The sequence below is a fragment of the Mobula birostris genome, chromosome 2, assembly GCF_030028105.1.
Source record: "Mobula birostris isolate sMobBir1 chromosome 2, sMobBir1.hap1, whole genome shotgun sequence".
NCBI lineage: Eukaryota > Metazoa > Chordata > Chondrichthyes > Myliobatiformes > Myliobatidae > Mobula > Mobula birostris.
This window is the reverse complement of record NC_092371.1, coordinates 233,080,301-233,106,183: the sequence shown is the minus strand read 5'-3', so window position 1 is coordinate 233,106,183 and position 25,883 is coordinate 233,080,301. Positions and strand designations below refer to the sequence as shown.

The following is a 25,883-nucleotide window of genomic DNA, read 5'->3' as shown; positions in this document are numbered from 1 at the left end:
AAATACTCAGGATGTTAGTCCAGAGGGAAATAGTGTTTTTGGTAGGTGTTTCAGAAATGATAGAGGTAATGAAACAGGAAGGGAAAATACATTTCAATTCTAAACACAAGAGATTCTGGAAATGCTGGAAGTTCAGAGGTACACACACAAAATGCTGCAGGAACTCAGCAGGTCAGGCAGCATCTATGGAGAGGAATAAACAGTCAACATTTCAGCCGAAACTTTCATCAGGACTCATGTTGATTTAGTTCTGGTGAAGGGTCTGAACTCAAAACATTGGCTCCTTACAATTCAATTAGTCAAAATAATCATGTATAAACACAAGAGGTTTTGCAGATCCTGGAAATCTTGAGCAACACACACAAAATGCTGGAGGAACTCAGCAGTCTCGGCCCAAAATGTCAATAGTTTATTTCCCTCCATCGATGTGGCCTGACTTGCATTTTGAGTGTGTTACCATATATGAATCCTGCTGTAAATGCTGAGTCAGATTCCATCTATAATGGAAAATGCCCCATGTGATATTTCTCCCACAAATGCTGACACTGCAATAATCTGTATTTATGCATAAACCTTGTACTTATTAATAACTGAATATGTTAATACAATTCCAGTAATTCTTACCCGTTGTCTTTTCTTCAGGCTCCCTGTTACTCTTGTAAGGCTAGACTTGAAAGGAAACAACATACAGGACATTTGCAAGGAGACAGTAAAAAATCTGAAGCGGCTGCAAGTTCTAAACCTACGTAATAACAAATTGTCATCTCTAAACCCAGAAGTATTTGCATACTTCCCTCGCCTCAGGCGGCTTTACTTAGATGGAAACCCATGGAATTGTACATGTGACCTCATTAAAATAAGGGATTTATTATCTGCAAAACAATTGGAGATTAAAAGTGGCAACTGTGCAACTCCAGCCTATTATCAAGGTGAGAACTGGCTATCTTCTACCAAGATTCTGAACAGCTGTGGATATAATATTTGGCATAGTGTGAGAGGAAAAGCGTTTCTTGCAAGCTATGCCAAAGTAGCACAGAATCATGACAGCTCAAACAACAATGGTCCAACTGATTATGAAGATTATTATGACTATGATACCTATTGAAAATCAATAACTAAAACACCAATTATCCTAAAAATTATGATTGTATGACTGATGTGCAAAGGGAAACAATGTTCTAGTGTAATTTGCCTTTTATGCTTACTTTGTCTTCACTCTGCCTGACAAATCACATGTAAATGTTTAGAATAGCTAATTATGAGTATTTTAACTGTTTTTCTGTTGACCTATAATTTAGATTTCTGAGTCATTCACTATTGTCATTGCATGCTACTGTAAGCTTAGTACAAGCAATGATTCAACAACACGGAGTAGAAAATTCTGAATAGTCAATGATGTTCATTTGGTATGATAAGGTATTTTTATTGTCATGGTCATGTATTTTTTTAAAAAGAGATGCCTCATTCAATTTATTATAGTTCATATGTGGAGGCCAAGCCATTGGGTTCATTTAAGGCAGAGGTTGATAGATTCTTGATTGGTCAGGGCATGAAGGAATTCAGGGAGAAGGCCTCAGAGGGAAAATTAGATCAGCCATGATGGAATGGCTGAGCAGACCCGATGGGCCAAATGGCCTAATTCTGCTCCTGTACCTTACGGCCTTATATAGTAGCCTTAAACAAAATGAGTATTTGCATTTTTAAGTACAAAACCAATCATGTCTGGGTTCTACATCATGTTTTAATTTTAAATCAGTGTTGCCATAAAATCAAAAATATGCATAACAAGTGGTTGTTTAATTATATTAATGTCTTACTTAATTTTTTAAATTTTAGATTAAACTAGCATTATTGTTCTACCATTAGATTTCCAGTATTGAATCTATTACAGATATTGATTACAAATTGATACTAATTATATTACTAATTAACAATGCAATTATAAAGAATAAGTACAAAAACAAGTTCAGATGTACAATCAGCAATGATGTAATCACTTTATGATGATTTTGGAATAAAGATTTTTTAATTAAACATTTTATTTCAAGAACTCCCTTCTGGCACTTATCCGTGTAAGCGGAACAAGTGCTACACATGCCCTTACACTTCCTCCCTTACCACCATTCAGGGCCCCAAACAGTCCTTCCAGGTGAGGCAACACTTCACCTGTGAGTCGACTGGGGTGATATACTGCGTCCGGTGCTCCCGATGTGGCCTTTTATATATTGGCGAGACCTGACGCAGACTGGGAGACCGCTTTGCTGAACATCTACGCTCTGTCCGCCAGAGAAAGCAGGATCTCCCAGTGGCCACACATTTTAATTCCACATCCCATTCCCATTCTGACATGTCTATCCACGGCCTCCTCTACTGTGAAGATGAAGCCACACTCAGGTTGGAGGAACAACACCTTATATTCCGTCTGGGTAGCCTCCAACCTGATGGCATGAACATCGACTTCTCTAACTTCCGCTAAGGCCTCACCTCCCCCTCATACCCCATCTGTTACTTATTTTTATGCACACATTCTTTCTCTCACTCTCCTTTTTCTCCCTCTGTCCCTCTGAATATACCTCTTGCCCATCCTCTGGGTCCTCCCCCGCCCCTTGTCTTTCTTCCCGGACCTCCTGTCCCATGATCCTCTCGTATCCCCTTTTGCCTATCACCTGTCCAGGTCTTGGCTCTATCCCTCCCCCTCCTGTCTTCTCCTATAATTTTGGATCTCCCCCTCCCCCTCCAACTTTCAAATCCCTTACTCTCTTCCTTCAGTTAGTCCTGACGAAGGGTCTCGGCCTGAAATGTCGACTGCACCTCTTCCTACAGATGCTGCCTGGCCTGCTGCGTTCACCAGCAACTTTGATGTGTGTTGCCATTATCAATATCCTTCAGATTGCCTGGCATCAGTTGTCGCAAAGCCAGGACTTGAGATATGCATACGACCATCCACCTCCTGCTCCCATGGCTTCATGGGACCCTGATTGGGGGGGGAGGGGGTGCTAAGCAGGTGCTACACCCTGCCCAAGGGTGACCTGCAGGCTAGCAGGCAGAAGGAGCGCCTTACACCTCCTTTGGTGGAGAATTATCTCCACCCTGCTACCCCGTTAATTGATTAAGGTTGGTTAAAGCTGATTTACTCCAAATATGCTCCTCTATGTGCATTTGTAATTTATATCAATAACTTGGAGTTTACAGCGATAGTAATGGCAGGACCATCACTGCTCACCTCCAAGAGGACCACAACCTTGTCGTGGTTTGAAGACTTGCCTGCCTCAATGATCCAGAGAGCTATGTCGGCTGGAGTCAGGGCTTTATGCTTTGGATCTTGGTAGAGTCACCCATGCCAAACAGGTCAAAGTGTAGAGGACAGACTAAGAGTGGTCCACTGGTCCTTCAGGTTGGGGGGTTCAGCTCAGGGCTAACAACCCTGATTGGCAAAACAAAACTGTTATGGAAACATCAATGAAAAACTCTTTTACCTCTGAGTGTGATGGTGTTCCACAGTCTCCACTCGGGACTTGCATGAATGACAGCAGTGAAAATCGAGAGGAAGCTACTGACACGGTGAAGGAAGCCCTGAACACCGCCAGAGATGGAGGACCTTCATTGCTGCCTGAAACAGCAGCGGCATAACAGGCAGCAAGTAATTAAGTATTATTGCTCCCTGTTACATTAGAGGAAATCCATCTGCAAATTATGGATTTTGAACATGCACAATTAAGTAAAGCAATCCGTAAGTTTTCAGAAATTACCCTGCACCTTCACAGGATGCACCTGATGTCCCAAAGTGAGCACTCAGTGTGGAGAAGAAGAATTTGTAATGTTACTCAGAAACACAGGCTCGTGATTCACCGAAAGCTGGAGTCGAAGGGTGAAAGGCTGACAAACAACACATCCACGAGTCTCTTCCACGCTTACTGTTCTGTTTGTGTAAAGGTCTGCGGTTCTAATATTGATGTTACTAGTCAACCCATAATTCACAGAACCAAATCAAAAGTCATCCTTGATTCTGTGGGTCTGTTACTGTTTGGGTCACTGAAGATTCGAAGTTCATATATTAGCACAGTACGTATGCAGTATACAACTCTGAGATTCATCTTCCCACAGGCAGTCACAAAACAAAGAAAAATCATGGAACTCGTTCAAAGAAAAACATCAACCTCCCCACAACAAACATGCATAAAAAAACATTGTGCAAACAGCAAAAAACACAGAGTATAAAACACTAACCGATAAAGTCATCAAAAGGGTTCGGGCATTTTCAGTTCACCTCAGTTCAGTTGAATTTAGCACTGTGTCACTTGTTATCTGCAGTCCACCCCGATCAAAACTGAACAAAATAGCAATGAGAAAAGGAGTGACCAGAAACCAGAACCACATCATAACATAAACTACAGGGTCTAATCCACAAGCTGCTATCGGGAGCATGAAGACTTATTCTGTCTTCAAAATGCTTTTGTTATTGGGAGCAGCCATGATTCCTGTTTTTATTTTGTTGCTCATCTCTGTAGTACCCAGAGATATAGCAACTTTCTGCTGCTTAAGTGAAAGCCTGCTTCATTAATTCAAGCAGCAGTGTTTTAGGAACCACCACCACAAGACTTGTCGCTATGGCAGGGGTCTGTGAAATCAAGCTTTTGCTTCAGATGCAGATTCACTTATTTATCACATGCAACTGAAACATACCGTGAAATGTGTCACTTGTGTGAACAAACAACACAACCAAACGATGCGGCAGGGCAGCTGGTGAATGTCGCCACACATTCAGGCACCAACATCGCATGCCCAAAGTTCTCAGCAGAACAACACCAAACACAAGAAATCAGAACACAACAAGCAACCAAATAACAGCAGCAAAATAAGCCCCACACATCAAAGTTGCTGGTGAACGCAGCAGGCCAGGCAGCATCTCTGGGAAGAGGTACAGTCGACATTTTGGGCCGGGGCCCTTCGTCAGGACTAACTGAAAGAAGAGATAGTAACAGATTTGAAAGTGAGAGGGGGAGGGGGAGATCCAAAATGATAGGAGAAGACAGGAGGGGGAGGAATGGAGCCAAGAGCTGGACAGGTGATTGGCAAAAGGGATATGTCCCACTTCTAAATCTCTTACTAGCTCTTCTTTCAGTTAGTCCTGACGAAGGGTCTCGGCCCGAAACGTTGACTGTACCTCTTCCTAGAGATGCTGCCTGGCCTGCTGCATTCACCAGCATCTTTGGTGTGTGTAGCTTGAATTTCCAGCATCTGCAGGATTCCTCATGTTTGAGCAAAATAAGCCCCTTTCCTCTATCGTACTCATCTTCCCAGACACATACACAGATCTCCAGTGCAGGCCATCTTTGGCCTCCAGAGGACTTGAGAATTCAAAGACGTGGGGCTTCATCTTCCCCAGCGAACTGACAGAGACTCACAGACTCAGACTTCCAATCAACCTTCGCAGACCTTTATCACAGATTGAGTGTACTGTGTAGTTTGGCTGATCTTCAATGTTCAAAGTAAATTTTATTATCAAAGTATATGTCACCATATACAACCCTGAGATTCATTTTCTTGTGGGCATATCCAAAAAATCGATAGAATAACAACTATAACAGAAGCAATGAAAGATCACCCAACTAGGGCATTCAACATAAGTGCAGAAGACAACAAACTATGAAAATATGAAAAGAAGGAATAATAATAAATAAATAAAGTATACATATCAAGAATATGAGATGAAGAGTCCTTGAAAGTCCCATGTGAACATTTCAATAATGGTCTGAGTGAAGCTATCTTCTTCCAGATGGCAGCAGCAGGAAGAGACCTTGCTCCTGGGTGGTGGGTGTCCCTGATGATGGATGCTGCTTTCTTACGGCAGCATTTCATGTAGATGTGCTCAGTGGTTGGGAGGGCTTTACCCTTCATAGACTGGGCCAAATCCACTATTTTTTGAAGGAATTTCCTTTCAAGGGCATTGGTGTTTCCATACTAAGCTGTGATGCAGCCAGTTGTTATACTCTCCACCACACATCTGTAGAAGTTTGTCAAAGTTTTAGATGTCATGCCGTATCTCCGCAAACTTCTAAGGAAGTCAAGATGCTGCCGTACTTTCTTCATAAGTGCACTTACGTACTGGGCCCAGAATAGGTCCTCCAATTATGACTGGCTAATGGATCTTTGGTTTCCCTCTCCTCAAGTCGTTAACCAGCTCATTGGTCTTGCTGACATTGTGCAAGAGGTTGTTGTCATGGCACCACTCAGCCAGATTTTAAATCTCCCTCATTTATGCTGATACATCACTAGCTTTGATTCAACCTATGACAGTGGCATCATCAACTAACTTGAACATGGCATTGGAGCCATACTTAGCCACAGTTTTAAGTGTAAACTGAGTAGATCAGGGGAATAAACACACAGCCTTGTGGTGCAACTGTGCTGATGGAGATTATGGAATAGATGTTGTTGCCATTCTGAACTGACTGGGGTCTCCAAGGGAGGAAATCAATGATCCAGTTGCACAAAGGGGTATCAAGGCCAAGGTCTTGAAGATTATTGATTAGCATATATCTATAAAGTTCCACTGTTAATAGGACCAAGCATTATCTGATGTGGTATCACTCTCCAGACTTTCAAACATTCATGCTAGGTTTTGTATTTGGAAAGTTTCTTAGTCTGTATGGCTCTGTCAAGACACCAGTTTGATGGAGAGCATTCTGACGGTTTTATCACAGCTTGATATGGAGTCTATAAGAGAAAATACGAGTAAATAAATAAATAAATACAAATAAATTCTTCTTGAGCTTCCCTTGTCGTGTATAAGTACACACATACATATATAAAGATATAAAGATAAATAAATAGGTACTGTGGTGGAGATACGTCTCTACCAAAGGAAGTACAAGGCCCTCTACTAGCCTGCAGGTCACCGTTTGACAAGGTGTAGCATATGGTTAGCCCACCCTGTCCCATCAGAGTCAGGTGGTGGATGGTCGTATGAACAGCTGGTGCATATCATAAGTACTGGATATGTGACCACTGACGCCAAGCAGACAATCTCTGAAGAGTATTGATAATGGCTGAGGTCGTCCATCTTGTAAAGACACTACCCTGTAGAAGACAATGGTAAACCACTTCTGTAGAAACATTTGCCAAGAACAATCATGCTCACGGAAAGACCAAGCTCGCTTATGTCATATGACACGGCACATAACGATGACGATGACGATGACGGAAATAACTCGGAAAATGTGTAGCTTGGGTTGTTGATGGTTGGTTTGAGTTCTTCGCTGATCTTGGCAATCCATTTGTAAACGTTTTATCACCATAGGAGACATCACCAGTGTGTTGTTCACTGCTGCTGCTGATGAGATAGATAAATAAATAGATTTTTTTAAAAAGAAGGCTGAGAACATGAGTTGTAGTCCACAACATTGGTCTGTGACGGTAAACTTGATTTTTCATTCAGAGCTGTGGAACCATCCCCTTTGGATCATCACCTCAGCTCTGGAGTCTGCGGTTGTGGTTCCGCTCCTCCAGCGGAGGGGGCGCTGAGCTCGGGCTCCGAGCCCCGTCCCCTTCTTGCCGGTGGCCGACGGTCGACGTGTTACGAGCGGAGGGAGCCCGTGAACCAATGCCCGCTTTCCATGTGTTGCTTCAGTCAAAGGTGAAAGTTAGCGACTCGCTTTGAAGCCGAAGCAAAGATGGCCCCGCTGGTTCTGGGGAGTTGGCACTGATTGAGCGATCACCGCGGGGAAAGGAGCCACCCGAGTGGGCAACCGCGGCCGCTCTGCCCCTTCTTCCGATGTGATATCCCGGCCGTATTCCCGCCCAGAGAGTTTGGTGTCGTGGCGGCCTCCCCTCCCGCGATCGCATGGCGGTGTTCGAGCTGGTGTGGCGGCTGCTGCACGCCGTGCTGTGGCTGCAGCGGGCGCTGGGCGCCTGGCTGCGGCGCGGAGCGGGCGCCTGGGCGCGCTGGAACGCGGCGCTGCAGAACAAAGGGCGGAGCCGGCGGTCGCGCTGGCGGGCCGACGGGCGCGGGCTGAAGAAGCTGCCGCTGCACCTCGGGCTGGTGGTCACTGAGGAGGAGAGCAGCTACACCGACATCGCCAGCCTGGTGGTCTGGTGCATGGCCGTGGGCATCTCCTACGTTAGCGTCTATGACAACCAAGGTAAGTTTGGATGGAGACGTGCCGGTGCATGCCGATGGGAGTAGGTAGTTTAAGTGGTTCGGCACGGACTAGTACTTTTCTGTGACGCTTAGGAGTCGTCAGGCACAAACCAGGGCCCTGGATACAATCTTACTACTGGGTTAAAACACCGGTGATTCATTCCCATTTCACAATGCACTCGAGCTTTGTAGTTTAAATCAGATGACTTGCTCGTGACATTCTCTCTCTCTCTCTAATGGTAATCGGTGTAATTTACGGTTTCGTTTAGTGGTGGACGTGTAGCTTTAAGGTTTCGTGGAATTTAGCGAAATCCTGGCACTGTTGGAAATCTGAAACTTCTCGACGGAATGAATGGGCAACACTGAACAGCGGAAGAAACAGGAATTCATGTTTCAAGCCCTTGACCTTTCAATAGAATAGTTTTCTGCTTGTGGGTGGGTCAGCTGATTTCTTTTGATTTCTTTTAGTTGTGAACACCTACCCTGGCAAATAATTAAACTCAAATATTTCGTTGCTGTTGCCAATCTAATCTTTTTTGTAGGCAGAGGTGCATAATTAAGTTCAAATTTTAGAATTTAACAGATATAGTGTCCTGAATGTCACCACAATTAATGGTGAGCCCCATAAATATTAGGGTAGATAACCAAGCATTTTATCAAAGAAAAAGATTTTGCGTCACAGTTGGAAGTGGTACTGGAATAGTAGAAACATATTTGGGAAGGTTTTGTGGAGCTTCAGGCCTCTTTAACTATCTGAAAGCACCACTACTACAGAACAGTGAAAATATGAGACGGTTAGGAGGACCAATTTGGAGGAGTTCTGATCTCTTGGAAGTTATTGGACAGGCAAAATTTAGAAATGAGGGGGGAAGCTGGAGGAGAAATAAGATGAGAACTTTAAACCAAAACATGGTTTTACCAGGTCCCAAAGTCAGCAGTTAAGAAAAAGAGTAACAGGTAAGTGGAAGTTGATCCATTTTTGAGGAAATTCTGTATTGTATTTGCATCTGGCTGCCCAAATGAGCCAAGGGGGTCTAACTGCAGTGTTGTTAAAGGTCAGCCCAATATAATAAGACGTAGGAACAGAATTAGACCATTTGGCCCATCAAATCTGCCATGCCATTCCATCATGGATCCCGGATCCCACTCAACTCCGTACACCTGCCTTCTTGCCATATGCTTTGATGCCCTGACTGATCAAGAAACCCACCTTAAATATGCCCACAGATACCCACAGTCTGTGGCAGAGCATTCCACAGATTCGCTACTCTCTGGCTAAAACAAAAAATCCTTCTTATCTCTGTTCTAAAAGGTCGCTCCTCAGTTTTGAGGCTGTGCCCTCAGGTTCTGGACACCCTCACCATAGGAAATGTCCTCTCCACATCCACCCTATCTGGTCCTTTCAACATTCAGTGAGATCCCTCTACATTCTTCTAAATTCCAGTAAGTACAGCCCAAGCTGCCAAACCCCTTCATTCCTGGAATCATCCTTGTTTACCTCCCTTGGATTCTCCAATGACAACACCTCCTTTCTGAGATACGGAGCTAAAACAATGCTCCAAGTGCAGTGTAACTGGTGTCTTATAAAGCCTCAGCATTTCGTGCTTGCTTTTATATTCTATTTCCCTTGAAATAAATGCCAACATTGCATTTGTCACCTTTACCACAGACTCGACTTATAAATTAACCTTCTGGGAGTCTTGCATGAGGACTCCTAAGTCCATTTGCAGTTCTGATGTTTGAACCTTCTTCCTTTTATTGTTCCTTTTACCAAAATGCATTGTCATACATTTTCCAACACTGTATTCCATCTGCCGCATTTTTGCCCATTCTTCCAATTTGTCTAGGTCCTGCTGTGATCTCATTACTTCCTCAGCACTACCTACCCCTCCACCTATCTTCATATTATCCGGAAACTTTGCCACAAAGCCATCAATTCCATTATCCTCTTCGCTCTTCATAATCATGGGACCTTACCATTAAACACAGAATTGGTGTTTTCTTATATGTGGGGAACATACTGAATGTTGCTTACAAAGAAATACATCAGAGTTCAAAGTAAATATTGTATGTCACCATATACAACCCGGAGGTTCATTTTCCTGTGGGCATACTCAGCAAATCTATAGATTAGTAACTAACAGGATCGCTAATTTTTGTAAAATTTTCCATTCAAAGGCTTTGGTGTTTCCATACCGAGGCTGTAATATAGCCAGTCAATATGGTCTCCATTATGCATCTGTAGAAGTTTCAGTGGGTTTTATTTTTTTTTGTTAGTTAACAGGCTTACTTCTGTTTTCTAGACATTTTGATGCAGAGTGCGGGGAATAGCATTTAAAGTCCACTTATGAGCTTGGTTGTTTCTTTCTGTTGTCATTATTCTTTGCAATTTTTAACGGTCGTTCTTTGAACTTGATAATGTTTCCTTTTTCTCCGTTGATCATAGAAGAATTGTAAGTTTAATCTAAATAATTACACAATCCTGCATTCTGGCTGTTTGGGTTATGGAAGTTTGCCCTTGCTCAGTTCGTGAATCACTACCCAAAATTATGACATACAGAATCTATGTGGAAAAAAGTAAATAAATTAACACAGTTGCATTTCTTGAGGTGTGCAGATGATGCGGCTTCACATAAGGAAAATCACAAAATGGCCGCTTTTTAGTAACTGCCCCTGCATTATGGGGGGGGTACTTGTAATAACTTGGGCTTGATAAAATCTAAATAAGCTAAAACTTTGATTGTTGAGATGACTTTTTGTAACTCCATTGGCTCGTGCACTTTGCGATATACATCTATTATTGAAATAATTGGTTCAAGAAAGATATTTAATGTTTTTGCTGTTGTAACATTAGCTTTAAAAGAATGATACTATTTGCTTTAAGACTTTAAAACCAATCTCCCACTTTTTTTTAGCCAGACATTCTAGATAATCTCAATACAAATCGTGATTTCATTACACTTTGAGCTCAAATTGACCACCAGAAAAATAAGCATAGATGTTTAAGTATAAATGATTATTGGTTTCATTTTATTTGCTCTTCCTTTCTTGTTAATATACAAGATGGTCATTCTACAAGATTCTGAATGATCTTCTACCTCACTTCCATTGTTCTGTTCTAACTCCTTATCTGCAATTACTTTAATATTCAGAAATTTGTTGGAACTCTGCTTTACATGCATTCAGTGTTTGAGCCTCCATAACCCTCCTAGGTAGAGTAATGTCAAGATGCACTGCTCTGACATGGCGTGTGTAAAATGGGATTTTATTCCTGAACAAGCCCCACTATTCATAAAAACTAAGGCCGTTGAAAGCATCTCAAGTTTTTGCGAAAGAGCACCTTTGAGGAGCTCTCTTGGTCCGTCAACTCAGCCTTGATAGAAGGAAAAGCTAATCTGAGGCAAAAATTACTGGCCAACTTTTAACTGATGTGCAATGAAGAGCATACTGACTTACGGAATGATAGTGTGGTACTCTAGCTGTAGCAAAACAAATCACAAAGCACTCCAACAGGTGATTAGGATGACTCAGCACTTCATTGGGACTCAACTACCAGACCTGGAGAAAATCCACAACTCTCGATGTCTACGGCGCACTCGTAGCGTCGTTAAAGACCCATCCCATTCTGGACACTGTCTGTTCAATCTCCTGCCATCTTGTAGGAGATACAGAAGCATCGTAGCCAAGGGCTGTTGTGCAGCTGAATAATTCCACATCCTGGCTTGCCAATGGCCTCTGTGTGTTATGGACTATCAAAGTCACTTGTTGCATGTAAATATGGGATTTTTTTATATAATGAAGCTGTATCGCTTGCATTGTAAATATCTGCTTTGCACAGAGTGAAGTAGCATCACAATCTTGTTGTCTTGAGCAAAGACAATAAAGTTCTATTCTATTCTAATGTAGAGTGATGCACAGACTTGGTGGATCAAAGAGCTTGTCTCTATGTTGTATGACTCTTGATCATCGCAAAGCATCCACTGATTTCTTCCTTGTCTATCATGCTAGATACACCCTCAAAGAACTTGTACAGATTAGTCAAATGTGACTTCCTTTTCATAAATACCATGTTTGCTCTGCTCAGTAATTTGTTTCTAAATGTTTTGATATCTCATCCCTTCTGATGGATTCTCGTATTTCCTACATCTGGCTAAAGGGGTTTAAGTGTCCTTCCTCTTTTCTTAAATAGTGAAGCCACATTTGCCACACTTAACTGCAGGAATCATTTTGGAATCTATGAAAGATGATTACAGAGCATCCACCGTATCACAATCAGAATCAGGTTTAACTTTGCGGCAGCAGTACAATGCAATACCCAAGTATAGAAAAAACTGAACTACTGTAAGTACATAATGTATATTAATTAGTTAAGTTAAGTAAGTAGTACAAAAATAGAAGTTAAAAAAAGTAGCGAAGTACTGTTCATGGGTTCAGTGTCCATTCTGAAATCAGATGGCAGAGGGTAAGAAGCTGCTCCTGAATGGTTGAGTGTATGCCGTCAGGCTTCTGAACCTCCTTCCCGATGGTAACAATGAGAAGAGGACATGTCTTGAGTGGTGGATGCCAATTTTTTGAGGCATCGCTCCTTGAATATGTCCCGGACGCTATGGAGGATGGAGCTGACTGATTTTACAACTCTCTGCTTCTTACTTTGATCCTGTGCCTCCCACCCCCCCCATACCAGATGGTGATGCAGTCAGTCAAAATGCTCTCCACAGTACATCTGTAGAAATTTTCATGTGTTTTAGGTGACATTCCAAATCTCCTGAAATTCATAATGAAATATAGCTGCTGTCTTGCCTTCTTTATAGCTGCATCGTTATGTTGGGACCAGATTAGATCCTCAGAGATGTTAACGCCCAGGAACTTGCAATTGCTCACTCTCTCCACTTATGATCCCTCTGAGGACTGGTGTGTGTTCCCTCGTCTTACTGTTTCCAAAGTCCACAATCTGCTACCTCTCTTTCAAAGCTCTCTGATGATCATTCGGTCATTATCAGTTTTTAGGCTCATTATTTTCTCCATTTTATTTCATTTCCTCATTTGTGCTATTGAATCTTCAGTATTTCTTGGAACTTTTTGTCAGCTTCCATGAAGTCGGGCATGAAATACTTGTTTATTCCTCTGCTGTTTCTTTATTTCACATTACATATATCAGTTTCTCAATATATATATCGATTTCTCCTATTCAGAGTCATAGAAAAATACAGCGTGGGAACAGGCCATTCAGCCCATTGTAGTCTGCACTGGGCCATTTAAACTGCCTACTCCCATCGACCTGCATCAGGATCATAGCCCTCCTGCTATCCATATACATATCCAAACTTTGCTTAAATATTGAAATCAACCTCACGTGCACCACTTGCGCTGGCAGTTTGTACCACGCTCTCACGACCCTCTGAGAGGCTTCCTCTCGTGTTCCCCTTAAACTTTTCACCTTGCACCCTTAACCCATGACCTCTAATTGTAGTCACACCAAACTTCAGTGGAAAAAGCATGATTGCTTGCATTTACTCTATCTATACCCCTCATAATTTTGTATACCTCTATCAAATCTCTTATCAATCTTCTACATTCCCAAGAATAAAGTCCTAAACTGATCAGTTTTTCCTTACAACTCAGGTCCTTACTGTAGTAGGATTTGAGTGCAAGAGTAATTTGTTCTCAGATTAATCTTTCTGCAATGGTAAACAATTCCCTCCCCCTCCCCTCTTCCTCTGTTCCCCTCTCTGGCCTGTTACCTCTTCTAACCAGCCTATCGTCTCCCCCCTGGGTTCATTCTCCTGTCCTATCAGATTCTTGCTTCTCCAGCCCTTTACCTTTCTCACCCACTTGGCTTCCCTATCGTCTTTCAGCCACACTCTTCTCCCCCCCCCCCCCACCCCCCACCTTTTTATTCTAGCGGCTTTCCCCCTTCCTTTCCAGTCCTGAAGAAGGGACTCGGCCCAAAACATTGACTGTTTATTCATTTCCACAGATGATGACTGACCTGAGTTCTTCCAGCATTTTGTGTGGTGCTTTGGATTTCCAGCATCTGTATTTGTTCTCATGTTTATGATTTCCTTCTCCCATTGCTGTCTATGAAAATCACATTTATCCATGTTAGTTTTATACTTTTTACATCCCTGCTCTTGCAAACAGTTTTTTAGTTTTTTGCTAGTTTACACACTTTATCTCCTTTGTCATGTTCTTGCACTTAGTGCTTTCATGAGCAAATTTAGAAACATTTTCTCTTGGCTTCAAAGCTACCTTTAATTTTAACTGTAGACCATGTATTAATCGTGTTCCTTAAAGCTGGTTAACAGATTGTGTGTGCTGACTTCCCTCATAATTTGCGAGAAACAGTGACAAAGTACTTTGTCCAGAAAAATTAAGAATTTGGTTCCCAATAGAACTTATTTTCCAGTGAGCAGGCTGGAGAAAGGTGAGGAGCACATTTTAATGTAGCCATTGATTGAGTAGATGCCTGAGACTTGCAGTGTAGTTTGTGAAGTTAGTCCTGCTTTAAAGGTAACTTATGATAATCAAAAGAAACCAATCAGTATATTCTTGTTCCAAGCCATAGCTTGTGAATGTGGCATTACTTGTATGAATTATGCAAGCGTCAACAGGACCATAAGCCAAGATTTGATGAGTTGAATCTGTTATTAATGGTGACAAAAGATAATTTAACTACCCTAAATTGCAGTTGAAAAACCAGTAAATTCTCAGTTTGATAGCATTCTTTTATTATCTGAGAGTGCTTAAATTTCAGTCATAAATCTGTTTAAAGCAGTAATTGATTTTTCTGACCTCATTTATTACCCTCCATTACAATGTGCAATAGAATGTAACCAGGTTCTTTATCTTTGGACCGTAGATGTTGTCAGTTATTGTAACAAAGGCCAACAGCAATCTCATGGCTGGGTGCAACTCTCGTCCTATTGCAGTGAGGTCTGGAGGCTGGGTTGGGTTTAGTGAAGAATATAAATGTCTTCTAGAAACTATGCCACCATAACTGTCATGAGCTTTCAGTGTACTGAAGTTACAGCACAAAGCTGCAATCTGAGAAAGACAAGACCGTAAGACCTTGAGATGTAGGAGTAGAATTAGGCCATTTTGCCCATTGAGTCTGCTCCACCATTTCATCATTTTTCATCTCAGTCCCAATTTCCTACCTTCTCCCTGTATCTCTTCATGGTCCTGACCAATCGAGAATCTATCAGCCTCTGGCTTAAGGAATGGCAGAGACTGATACAGTTTGGCACCTGCAGAGTCGCAGGAGTTGTCAGTCAGCATTGAATTTAACTAGTACTGCCACAGGGGACTCCAGCTCCGGATTTTCCTTCAGGGGATTTACTCCTGAAGCTTTCCCTATGAGTAGGTATAGTTCCAAGGCAGCAGAGGTGGAGATGAGCTGACGAGTCCCATCTGCTCGAATAAATGAGTGATATAAGACAGGGCCCTCGGTGATGGTGGACATCAGCCTAAATTCAAACAAAAAAACTCGAGTTTACAGCTATCTTCATCTAGAAAATTTATCCATCTCATCCTGCTAAGTTTCACAACACTTAGCTCTGAAGTGAAGATCCAGAACTATCTGTGTCAAGCTGTTCATATACACTTTCAACTTCCTCTTCCAGTCCTGAACTGGACATGTGTCATCCTTGAGTTTGCTGGGTTAAAGTTCTAGAATTACCATCACTGCTGTGGAAGTATCTTCAGCAGACTGCAGTGAACCAAACAGACAGACTGGTAGTTATCAATAACTTCATTTGAGAAGGGATCACCTCTCCCTTCTCGAATGAAGTTATCTGTAACTGTCAGAATCCCTACATACCAGATTTGAATTAAAACACAATTGAAGCTGTTCGTCCAACTCTGTGCTTCTACCATATATCATTTCTTACTTGCCTAGCTCCTGTTGTAATGCCCTAAGTCGTCATCTTGTCTGAGAAAATAATGATCAGTTGCGCCAGAATAACTTAGTGAACAAATTTAAAAATGTATGTTTTAATTGTGCAATTAATCCAAATTAGTGTCTCATGATATAGTCCTTCAGATGGTCCACGTTGTTTCCTCAAATAACCTGCAAAAGCAAAATTATAGCATTGGAATTTTATCCACTTTGTCGCAGTGGATGAAATGGATAAACTGTACTATGTCTATATATTGTATATTAATATAGTTTGTTATACAGTATATTGGCTAAATTCCACAGAACTTTTTGTTTGCCGTAGAAATAATTTATAACAAACTTTGACAATCTATGACCCTTAACACATTTCTTCATTGCCTGGCTGTGATTTGAGCTCTGTGGACAGCTGAGTTTTGCTTGGTAATACAAGTAGTCCTTGACTCTTTCTGGCTATTAATGAGTTTATGGTTAGTAACTAACTTTCAAAATCTGTCTTTGTTTCATCTCTTTCATGACTGGTTAACAATTTACCAGCTGCTAATTTGAACTGCAAGGTAGTGTAGTGGTTGGCACAATATTTTACAGTACAATCGACTTGGGTTCAATTCCCGCTGCTATCCGTAAGGAGTTTGTACGTCCTCCCTGTGGGTTTCCTCCCACAGTCCAAAGACGTGCTGGTTGGTAGGCTAATTGGTTTTGTAAATTCTCCCATGACTAGGCCAGGGTTAAATCGGGGATTGCTGTTAGAAGGGCCTATTCCGTGCTGAATCTCAATTAATACTTTTAAAATTAACCATTGGCACAGTATCATTTTTACCAATATTTGCTTCCCAGCTTACATTTGAGAGGCCTAGAGCTGTTTTCCACAATAATGTTACAAGCTTTATTATAAATGTGATTAGGTTTTAATCGTTCAAGCTATAAGATCTGTCATTGCACCATGTAATGATGGGAGATCAGGCGGTGGTTAAGATATATTTTCAAGCAATGAGGAAAGAAATAAAAATTCAAGAGCCTGGCATCTGGCCAAATAAAGACACTGCAATTGGTTGTGGAGCAATGGAAATGAAGGATGCACATTCAGCCAAATTTCAGAGATCGTAAGGCTTACACAGGGGCATATGGATAAATGGATGACACTGTATCTGAACAGTAGGACAGGTATTGCACTTTATTCTAATTGAATTGTGCTGTTTTATGATACCAGTCTTTAGTACAGGAACAGTTAGCTCAAATTCTTACCTTGAAATACTAGATGAGATTAAAATGTGCTCGTGGCTATTGTTTCTATTAATCAAACTATTGTGCACTGAGTAATTTGACCGCTTTTTTCTGCAAATAGTAAAGCCTTGACCTGTTACAATTATTTTTTTTACCCCAGGTTCTAAATGATGTTGCTAATATTCATCTTAATAATAAATGTACTCAGATTTGAAAGCTTTTTTATCCAGTCAACTTTAGACTGAAGATACCGAGACTACAATTGGTTCTCTGAGGCAAGACTTTGAGACAGTTTTGCTCATGTAGAGTATATCATAGCAGTACAGCTAGAGGAGGCACTTGCAAATATGGGATGTTGCTCACGAACCCTTCTATTAGTTCAAAGAAAATTTATTTTCGAAGTACATGTGTCACCATATACAACCCTGAATTTTGTGTTCTTGTGGGCATACACAGTAAATCCGAGAAACACAATAGAATCAATGAAAGACTGTACCCAACAGGGCGTACAAACAACCAATATGAAAAAAATGCCAAACTCTGCAACTACAAAAGAAAAAGAAATACGAACTTCAAACAAGAGATGAAAAGATCGTCCCTTTAGTGTATTGTTACCTAAAAAATAAGTTATTTTTGCCATGAATACCAGAAGTGAAAATGCTACTGGTTTTTGGCTTTTGTATACTCCAGGAATGGTCTCTGTATCTTGTCTCAAATGCAGGTGCTGTCATTGACTGATGCCCTTGGTAAAGTCAGTGACCAGTCTCAGCTGCTTCAGTAGTACTGCTATCACCTATGTTGTTGCCTTGCTTATTGTAATCACTGTTTTTAATCATCTGACTCTTTTCAGGTATTTTCAAGAGAAATAATTCCAGATTAATGGAGGAAATCTTAAAACAACAACAAGAATTACTAGGTCTGGATTCTTCAAAGTATTCTACTGAATTTTTAAATAGCAGCAGGAAAGCTGAACAAGGTGGGTAACCTCTCAATATGTTTGAACATCGAATAGTACAGCACAGTACTGGCCCTTCGGCCCACAATGTTGTGCCGACCCTCAAACCCTACCTTCCATATAACCCCCCACCTTAAATCCTCCAATCTGAATGTACTCCCTCCACCACCACCCTCTGCCTTCTGCAGGCAAGCCAATTCTGAATCCACCTGGCCAAACTTCCCTGGATCCCATGCCTTCTGACTTTCTGAATAACCTACAGTGTGGAAACTTTTTGCTTTTGTAGAAACTGCTCCAGAGTTGGAATCATCTTGAAATATGACCAACAATGCACCCACCCTTTCCAGAGCCATTTCCTTCAGTATTTTTGGATATTTGTTATCCAGACATTGATTTCTGTCTTTAACCCTATTAATTTCCCTAGTTGTATTCTTCACTAATACCCAGGGCCCTTTTAGCATTGTCAATAATCCCTCCCACCTGTCCAACAATCCTCCCCCCTCACTACCATCAATCAGGAATACCATAGCATTAGAACAAGGACTGTTAGGATGGGAAACAGCTTCTTCCCCCAGGCCAGGAGACTACTGAACTCCCTGCCAATCCCCAGGTCCCGATGTATGAAACACCAGTAGCGTGAAACTGTTTGTTTTTTTAACCTGTGTTATGAATACACCTTATTATTTGTGGTAATATTACTTTGTGTTTTATGTGAGTTATAAATTCTATACTGTGTTATGCACCTTGGTCTGGAGGAATGTTTCATTTGGTGGTACACCTGCATATGATTGACAATAAACTTGAACTTATAAAAGTTCATTAATATTATAATTCCTTATGATTGGGCTTGCATAGGGCGATGTGATGATAAGTTCATTCTTCTGAAATCTTGGAAGTAATGAATATACATAATATATATTCTTCATTAAACATAGAACAGAAGTAACTCACTTGGTTCTTCATCCCTACTTCACCATTAAATATAACCACAACTAGATTATTCACTTCATTACTCTTAAACTTAAGAAATATATATACTACCTCTCTGAATGTGTTTAGTGACTTGGCCTTCACTGTCTCCTGTGTTAGTGAATTCCATAGACTCGCAGCCTGCTGGGTGCAGAAACTTCTCCTGATCTGTCTTAAGTAACATACCTAAATACTGAGAGTGTGATCTTTGGGTATTGGATGCCTTGCTATCGTGAATACTGTTCTGTACCTGGTCTGCCTAATGCTGCTAGGGCTTTATCGATATCAGTTGGATCCTTTTGTGTGAAGCTGAGCGAAACCTACCCAGTCTCTCCTTGTACATCACTAGAAATCAGTCTAGTAGTAAATCTTTGTCTCATTCCCGTTGTGGAAGGAACATCTTTCCTTCGATTAAGAGCTCAAAACTTGCATGAAAAATTTAAATGTGATGTCACCTAAGCCGTCACTAAGAGCCAATGTACCATTTGCTTCCCAAGTGTTCTGTTACTGCATCTTTTATAGTGGATTCTAATGTTTTCTCTAGCTAGCTAGTCTATATTGCATTTTTTTTGTAAATTGTGGAGATCTGTTTGTAGAAACTGTTCCCTAGTCTAAAGAAATTTGGTATATGAGCAACAGTATATCCACTGTTTCCATTTCTTTCAGTCTTTAGCCCTATTAGTGTTACGCTTCACTAATATCAATTTCCTTCAGTTCCACCTTCTCTAAACCCAAGGTTCCCTAGCACATGTAGTCATTGTGCCATTTCTTTATTTCAAATTATAAATTCCTCGAATAAACTCTTCTTGGGCTTCTAGCTAGTACAGGTATCTGTACCTGGCAGGAACCCGAAGAAGAGTTTAATCGTCATGTACGCCGGGAAAGCACTAGATCCTTTTAAAAATCCTCTTTTTTTTACTGTAGTAACATGCCTTCGCTAACCTTTCTTCATATATTGATAGAAACTATCATATATAGTCAGTTTTATTTCTTGAAAATTTGCACTTATGCTTCATATTTCTCCCACCCCTCCACCCACTCCTCATTCATTTTGTCCTCTTTAGCTGGATTTTAAATCGCTGCTGATCCTCACCCTGCTTTTTTAAAATTATAAATGCCTTGCTTGGATGTACCATTAACCCTGATATCCTTCAGAAGCCATGGTTTTGCTCTTTTTACTGCGTTCCTTCTACACCAGACAGTGTAATTGTAATTCATGTATACAATCTTTAAAAGCTGTCTGTTGCCTATCCACAGTCAACCCATAAATAAATTTCCCTATATTATGGTATTGCCCAGAAGAAGGCAATGGCAAACTACTTCTGTAGAAAAATTTGCCCAGAACAACCATGGTCATGGGAAGACCATGATTGCCTATGTCACATGATACGGCACATATTGAACGCATGATATTATGGGGAATTTTCCCCATATGATAGTCAATTTGTTTCTCCATTTTCCCTGTATTCTTTGTTCAGATTTGAGACCCTGGTTTTTAATTCTATTTCACTCATGCAACCTGCATTCAACCATTGGCAGCATTTGTTAATGATGAGCTGCATAGGTGGCACTGTTTTAGCTAAATTTATTAAACAGATTCTTCTGAGAATAAGTCAGTACATGAAAAGAAATGGTGTAAGTGAAATCTTAATATTATAGAGCCACTTGAAGCATATTCCTAAAATAAATCGTTTTAGGAAATTTTGTGCATTGATCCAAGTTTACATTGTTAGTTTATATGGATCTTGTGTAACGAAGCGGAAGGAGTGCAAAATTCACCCTCGTTCTTTTTTGTAAAGAATACATTTTTATTTGCCTGCTTGTTATATTCTACTTTCCTAGCCAGTATTTTTGAAGTGAGGATGTGCTTTTGAAGTTTTCAGATAAAATAAGGTGCTATGTAAAGTAAAAGAAATGTAGTTGATAAAATCCTATATTATAAACATCTGAACATTATTGTCTCTGAATTTAGATTTTTTTAAAATCCAAATATTACTGTTGACTTACTACTATACTTTTATTTCAGTTTTATCTTGTCCAACTACAGTGAAAGTGCTTTCACCTGATGATGGGAAAGCCAATATAGTGAAAGCTGCAAAGAAGTACTGTCAATTAGTTGCTCAACAGCAAAGAAGGTCTGCTGATCTAAATGTGAATATCATGGACAGTTTACTCAGAGGTATGTGCCACCTGTTGGTCAGCGGAAGGAGTGCAAAATTGTAATTTGCTCATAGTTTTGAGAATGTGTTCAGACTATGTTAATTTAATTTCTGACAGCGATATGCTGTTACGTGTTCTTATGCTTCGAATTTATTAAATATGACCATATAAAACATAACATTCAAACTTTTATCACTGTCAACTTGAATTGTTTCCTTGTTTATTTCAATAAATTTAGTGTAAGATGATGAGAAGCATTGATTGTGTGGATAGTCAGAGGCATTTTCCCAAGGCTGAAATGATTGCCACGAGAGGTCACAGGTTTAAGGTGCTGGGGAGTAGGTACAGAGGTGATATCAGGGGTAAGTTTTTTTACTCAGAGAGTAGTGATGAGTGCATGGAATAGGCTGCCGGCAACGGTGGTGGAGGCGGATACAATAGGGTCTTTTAAGAGACTTTTGGATAGGTACATGGAACTTAGAAAAATAGAGGGCTATAGGTAAGCCTAGTAATTTGTAAGGTAGGGACATGTTTGGCACAACTTTGTGGGCTGAAGGGCCTGTATTGTGCTGTAGGTTTTCTGTGTTTTTAAGTGACTTCATATTGTAGCATCTCTTATGACAAATCTTTTTGTGTATTTTTAGGGCAGCAATGAAGATACTCTATCTCTGTCTGTCCTTAGCCATCTTCCCTTATTGTTCCCCAGGTGTGGTTCAGGGTCCTCAGTCGCACACAGATGTAGAAGGATTCTTATTGCTGTTTCTGTAGCAATTTTTTTGACCAGGCAGGTTTGTTAGCCCTGAGCTGAATCCCAGAACCTGGAATACTGGTGGAGCACTCTTAGTCTGGCCTTTTGACCTGTTTGGCATGGGTGACCCTGCCAAGAGTCAAAGCACAAGGCCCTGACTCTAGCCAACATAGCTCTTTGTGGGTCATTGAGGCACACTTGTTTCCAAATCCTATGACAAGTTGTCGTCCTCTTGGAGTGGCAGTGCTTTCTGTCCACTGTATTTTCTAGATTTAAATAAAACAAAGCTGAATAATTAATAACTTAATAAATTTGTATGGCAGTCTGTCTTACTGCTCACTACTTGATCAAATATTCTGAGGATAATCATGGATAATCCCAACAAAAATATAAATATAATCATTTAACCTTTTATTTATTATGCATGACACATTTCACTGGAAAAGGTATCATTTGCCATGATTTGTATAGTCCATTTGCTTCACAACAACTTTATCAAACAATTTTGCACTGTACCACAAAATTAGGACATCTGACCAAAAATAAATTTTAAAGTTGTAAATTTCAGAGCCAGCGATTTAAATTTATGTATAATTAAATTTGGAAGTGTACCAGATTCATAAATTACAAGAATACTGTCTTGGTGGACGTCATAGTAGGAAGAAGGTTACAAGCAAGAGCACAGGGAAGTGGTGAAGGGGTCTGAAGTTGAGGATGCCAGTTTTACAAATTGGAACATTTTCAAACTGGGAGCCAGCATAGATTAATAAATCTTTGAATAGATGTGAGCAAGATTTGAGGCACATTGGATTATCAGCAGCAGAAATTTGAAATTGCTTTTGCTTTCTTATTGTCACATGTACCATGATACAGTGTAAAGCTTGTCCTGCATACTATTTATACAGATCAAGTCATTACACAGTGCATTGAGCTAGAATAAGAATGTAGAATAAAGTGTAAAAGCTACCGAAAAAGTGTAGTATAGGCAAACAATAAAGTGCAAGATCATAACGAGGTGGATTGTGAGGCCAAGAGCCCATCTTATCATACAAGAAGTCTGTTCAAAAGTGTGATAACTGGGATAGATACTGTCCTTGAGCCTGGCAGTATGTGCTTTCAGGCCTTTGTATTTTCTGGGAGAGGGGAGATGAGAGAATGTCCAGAAGGGTTTGTCTTTGATTATGATTGTATTAAAAGTACGTAGCTGGATACAGAGTAGAAGCTAGCTGGTCTGATTTGTATAGGAATAGCTGAATATGGAGGCTTCAACAGCAAAAGGTTGTGTGCCAGATCTGGTTCCAGCTACAGGTGATTTGAAGCAAGGGGCGCTGCCAGAAATCTGAAAATGGAATTGGTCGTCTTACTGATGTCATGGAATTGTGGTTGGACAATCATTTTGGACTGGAGTGATACTTGGTTTTGATCAGATGCTTGAACAAATTTGGTGGTGGTGACAGTTGTGTTTTTTATCTTACCAACAGTTTTTTCCTTCAATTTGATCATCTATGCAGAACAAGGAATTAGAAAGATTAGCTAGTGGCTTGCTTTTGGGAGGTCAACTCGGTGCCATGAATGAATGTTGAACCTGCGACCGTTCTGGATCTTATTTAAGGGAAATTTGTAATTGGAAACACCAGAGAATGCTGATCTCTCCCAAACAATCTGCTTGGTACTAAATGCACTGTAGGCAGAATTGAACACTAAAAAAACAATTAACATTCATTGATCTACACGTTAATTGGTACACTCTGTCAAATGTTCACATGTGACTTGTTCTTCTGCTGTATTTATATTGTCGTTTCCATTTTAATATGTTTGGACTGACCTATAAAGCAGGAAATAGTCTTATGCTATTGTACTCCACTTTGTACAGTGCCTATAAAACGTATTCATCCCCCCTTGGAAGTTTTCATGTTTTATTGTTTCACAACATTGAATCATAGTGGATTTAATTTGGCTTTTTTGACACTGATCAACAGAAAAAGACTAATGTCAAAGTGAAAACAGATTTCTACAAAGTGATCTAAATTAATTACAAATATAAAACACAGGGTATAAGTATTCACCCCCTTTAATATGACACATCAAATCATCACTTGTGTAGCCAATTGGTTTTAGAAGTCACATAATTGGTTAAATGGAGATCTGTTTTTGGAGACCTGCGTGCACTCAAAGTGTCTCAGTTGATTGTAGTAAAAATATACCTGTATCTGGAAGGTCCATCTGCTGGTGAGTCAATATCCTGCCAAAAACTACACCATGAAGACAAAAGAACACTCCAAGCAACCCTGCAATAATGTTATTGAAAAGCACAATTCAGGAGGTGGGTGCAAGACAATTTCTAAGGGATATCCCTTGGAGTACAGTTAAGTCAATCATCAAGAAATGGGAAGAATATGTACAGCTATAAATATGTCTAGAGCAGGCCATCTCAAAATCTGTGACTGTGTAAGAGGGGACTAGTGAGGGAGGCCAAGAGACCTATGACAGCTCTGGAGGAGTTACAAGCTTCAGTGGCTGAGTTAGAGAGACTGTGCATACAACTGTTACCCTGGTGTTTCACCAGTCACAGCTTTATGGAAGAGTGGGAAAAACCCTCAGAAGTTTGGCTAGAGTTTGCCAGATGACATGTGGGAGACTGAAATCAACTGGAAGAAGGTTCTATGGTCTGAAGAAACCAAAATTGAGCTTTTTGGCCATCAGATTAAACGCTATCTTTGGCATAAGCTGAACGCTGCATGTCATCAAAAACACACCATCGTGACTGTGAAGCATGGTGGCTGCATCATGCTGTGGGGATGCTTCACTGCAGCAGGCCCTGGAAGGCTTGTGAAGGTAGAGGGTAAAATGAATGCAGCAAAATACAGGGAAATCCTGGAGTAAAACCTGAGGCAGTCTGCAAGGGATCTGTGACTCGGGAGAAGATTTATTTTCCAGCAAGACAATGATCCCAAGCATAAAGCCAAAGCCACATAGCAGTGGCTTAAAAACAACAAAGTTAATGTCCTGGAGTGGACAAATCAGAGTCCAGACCTCAATCCAATTGAGAATTTGGGGCTGGACTTGAAAAGGGCTGTTCACTCACGATTCCCATGCAATCTGACAGAGTTTGAGCAATTTTGTAAAGAAGAATGAAGTAATTGCATTGTCCAGATATGCAAAGCTGATTGAAACCTATCCACACAGACTAAAGGCTGTAATTGCTGCTAAAGGTACATCTACTTGTAGCACCCTGGGAAAGGTTTCACTGCTAACGTAATGGTCTTGCTGTAGAAGCAGTGTTTGGGTTATGGTTAGAGATAATGGATGCTTGGAATGTGAGCTGGGTCTTTGTTCGGCGTGAGTTGAGAGAAGATGCTGGAGAGATCTGGTCATAGGGTATGACTTATGACTTGGTTGGAAATCGTGATTCGATGGAGCTGGACGGCAAGATCGACAGAGAATCGGTGAATTGAGCTCCAACCTAGTGCATGTTTGTCTGTTTAATTATAATGTGCCCTTTTTGTTTTTTCTTTCTTTTCTTTACTAACCCTTTAGTTAAGATTCATAAATATAATTCCTTTAATCGTATGCAGTGTGCTGGCTGTTGTTTCTCGGCACTAAGCTGTAACAGGGTTGCAAATTACATAGCATCCACACAAACCAGTGATTGGGGTGGGAGAGCCATCTCAATCTCACGGGTTTGGCGAGACCAGAGCGTGCAAGGAAACCAGCGGGGTGACTTGAAGGGGGTGAGTAATTATGCAAGTATTTTGTGTTTAAATAATTGTAAAATTTAAGACCAATTTGTAGA

General features: G+C 40.7%; 1 protein-coding gene across 1 annotated transcript in view; it reads left to right on the top strand.

The window, feature by feature from the left end:
* The first annotated feature begins 7,543 nt into the window (after nt 1-7,543).
* The window catches only part of nus1 (NUS1 dehydrodolichyl diphosphate synthase subunit), a 30,451-nt gene continuing 12,111 nt past the window's right edge, over nt 7,544-25,883 (top strand). The window contains exons 1-3 of the mRNA XM_072251610.1: nt 7,544-8,141; nt 18,109-18,234; nt 21,209-21,361. Coding sequence (XP_072107711.1) covers nt 7,844-8,141; nt 18,109-18,234; nt 21,209-21,361 — 577 coding nt within the window. The 5' untranslated portion in view covers nt 7,544-7,843. The remainder of the gene's footprint in view (nt 8,142-18,108; nt 18,235-21,208; nt 21,362-25,883) is intronic.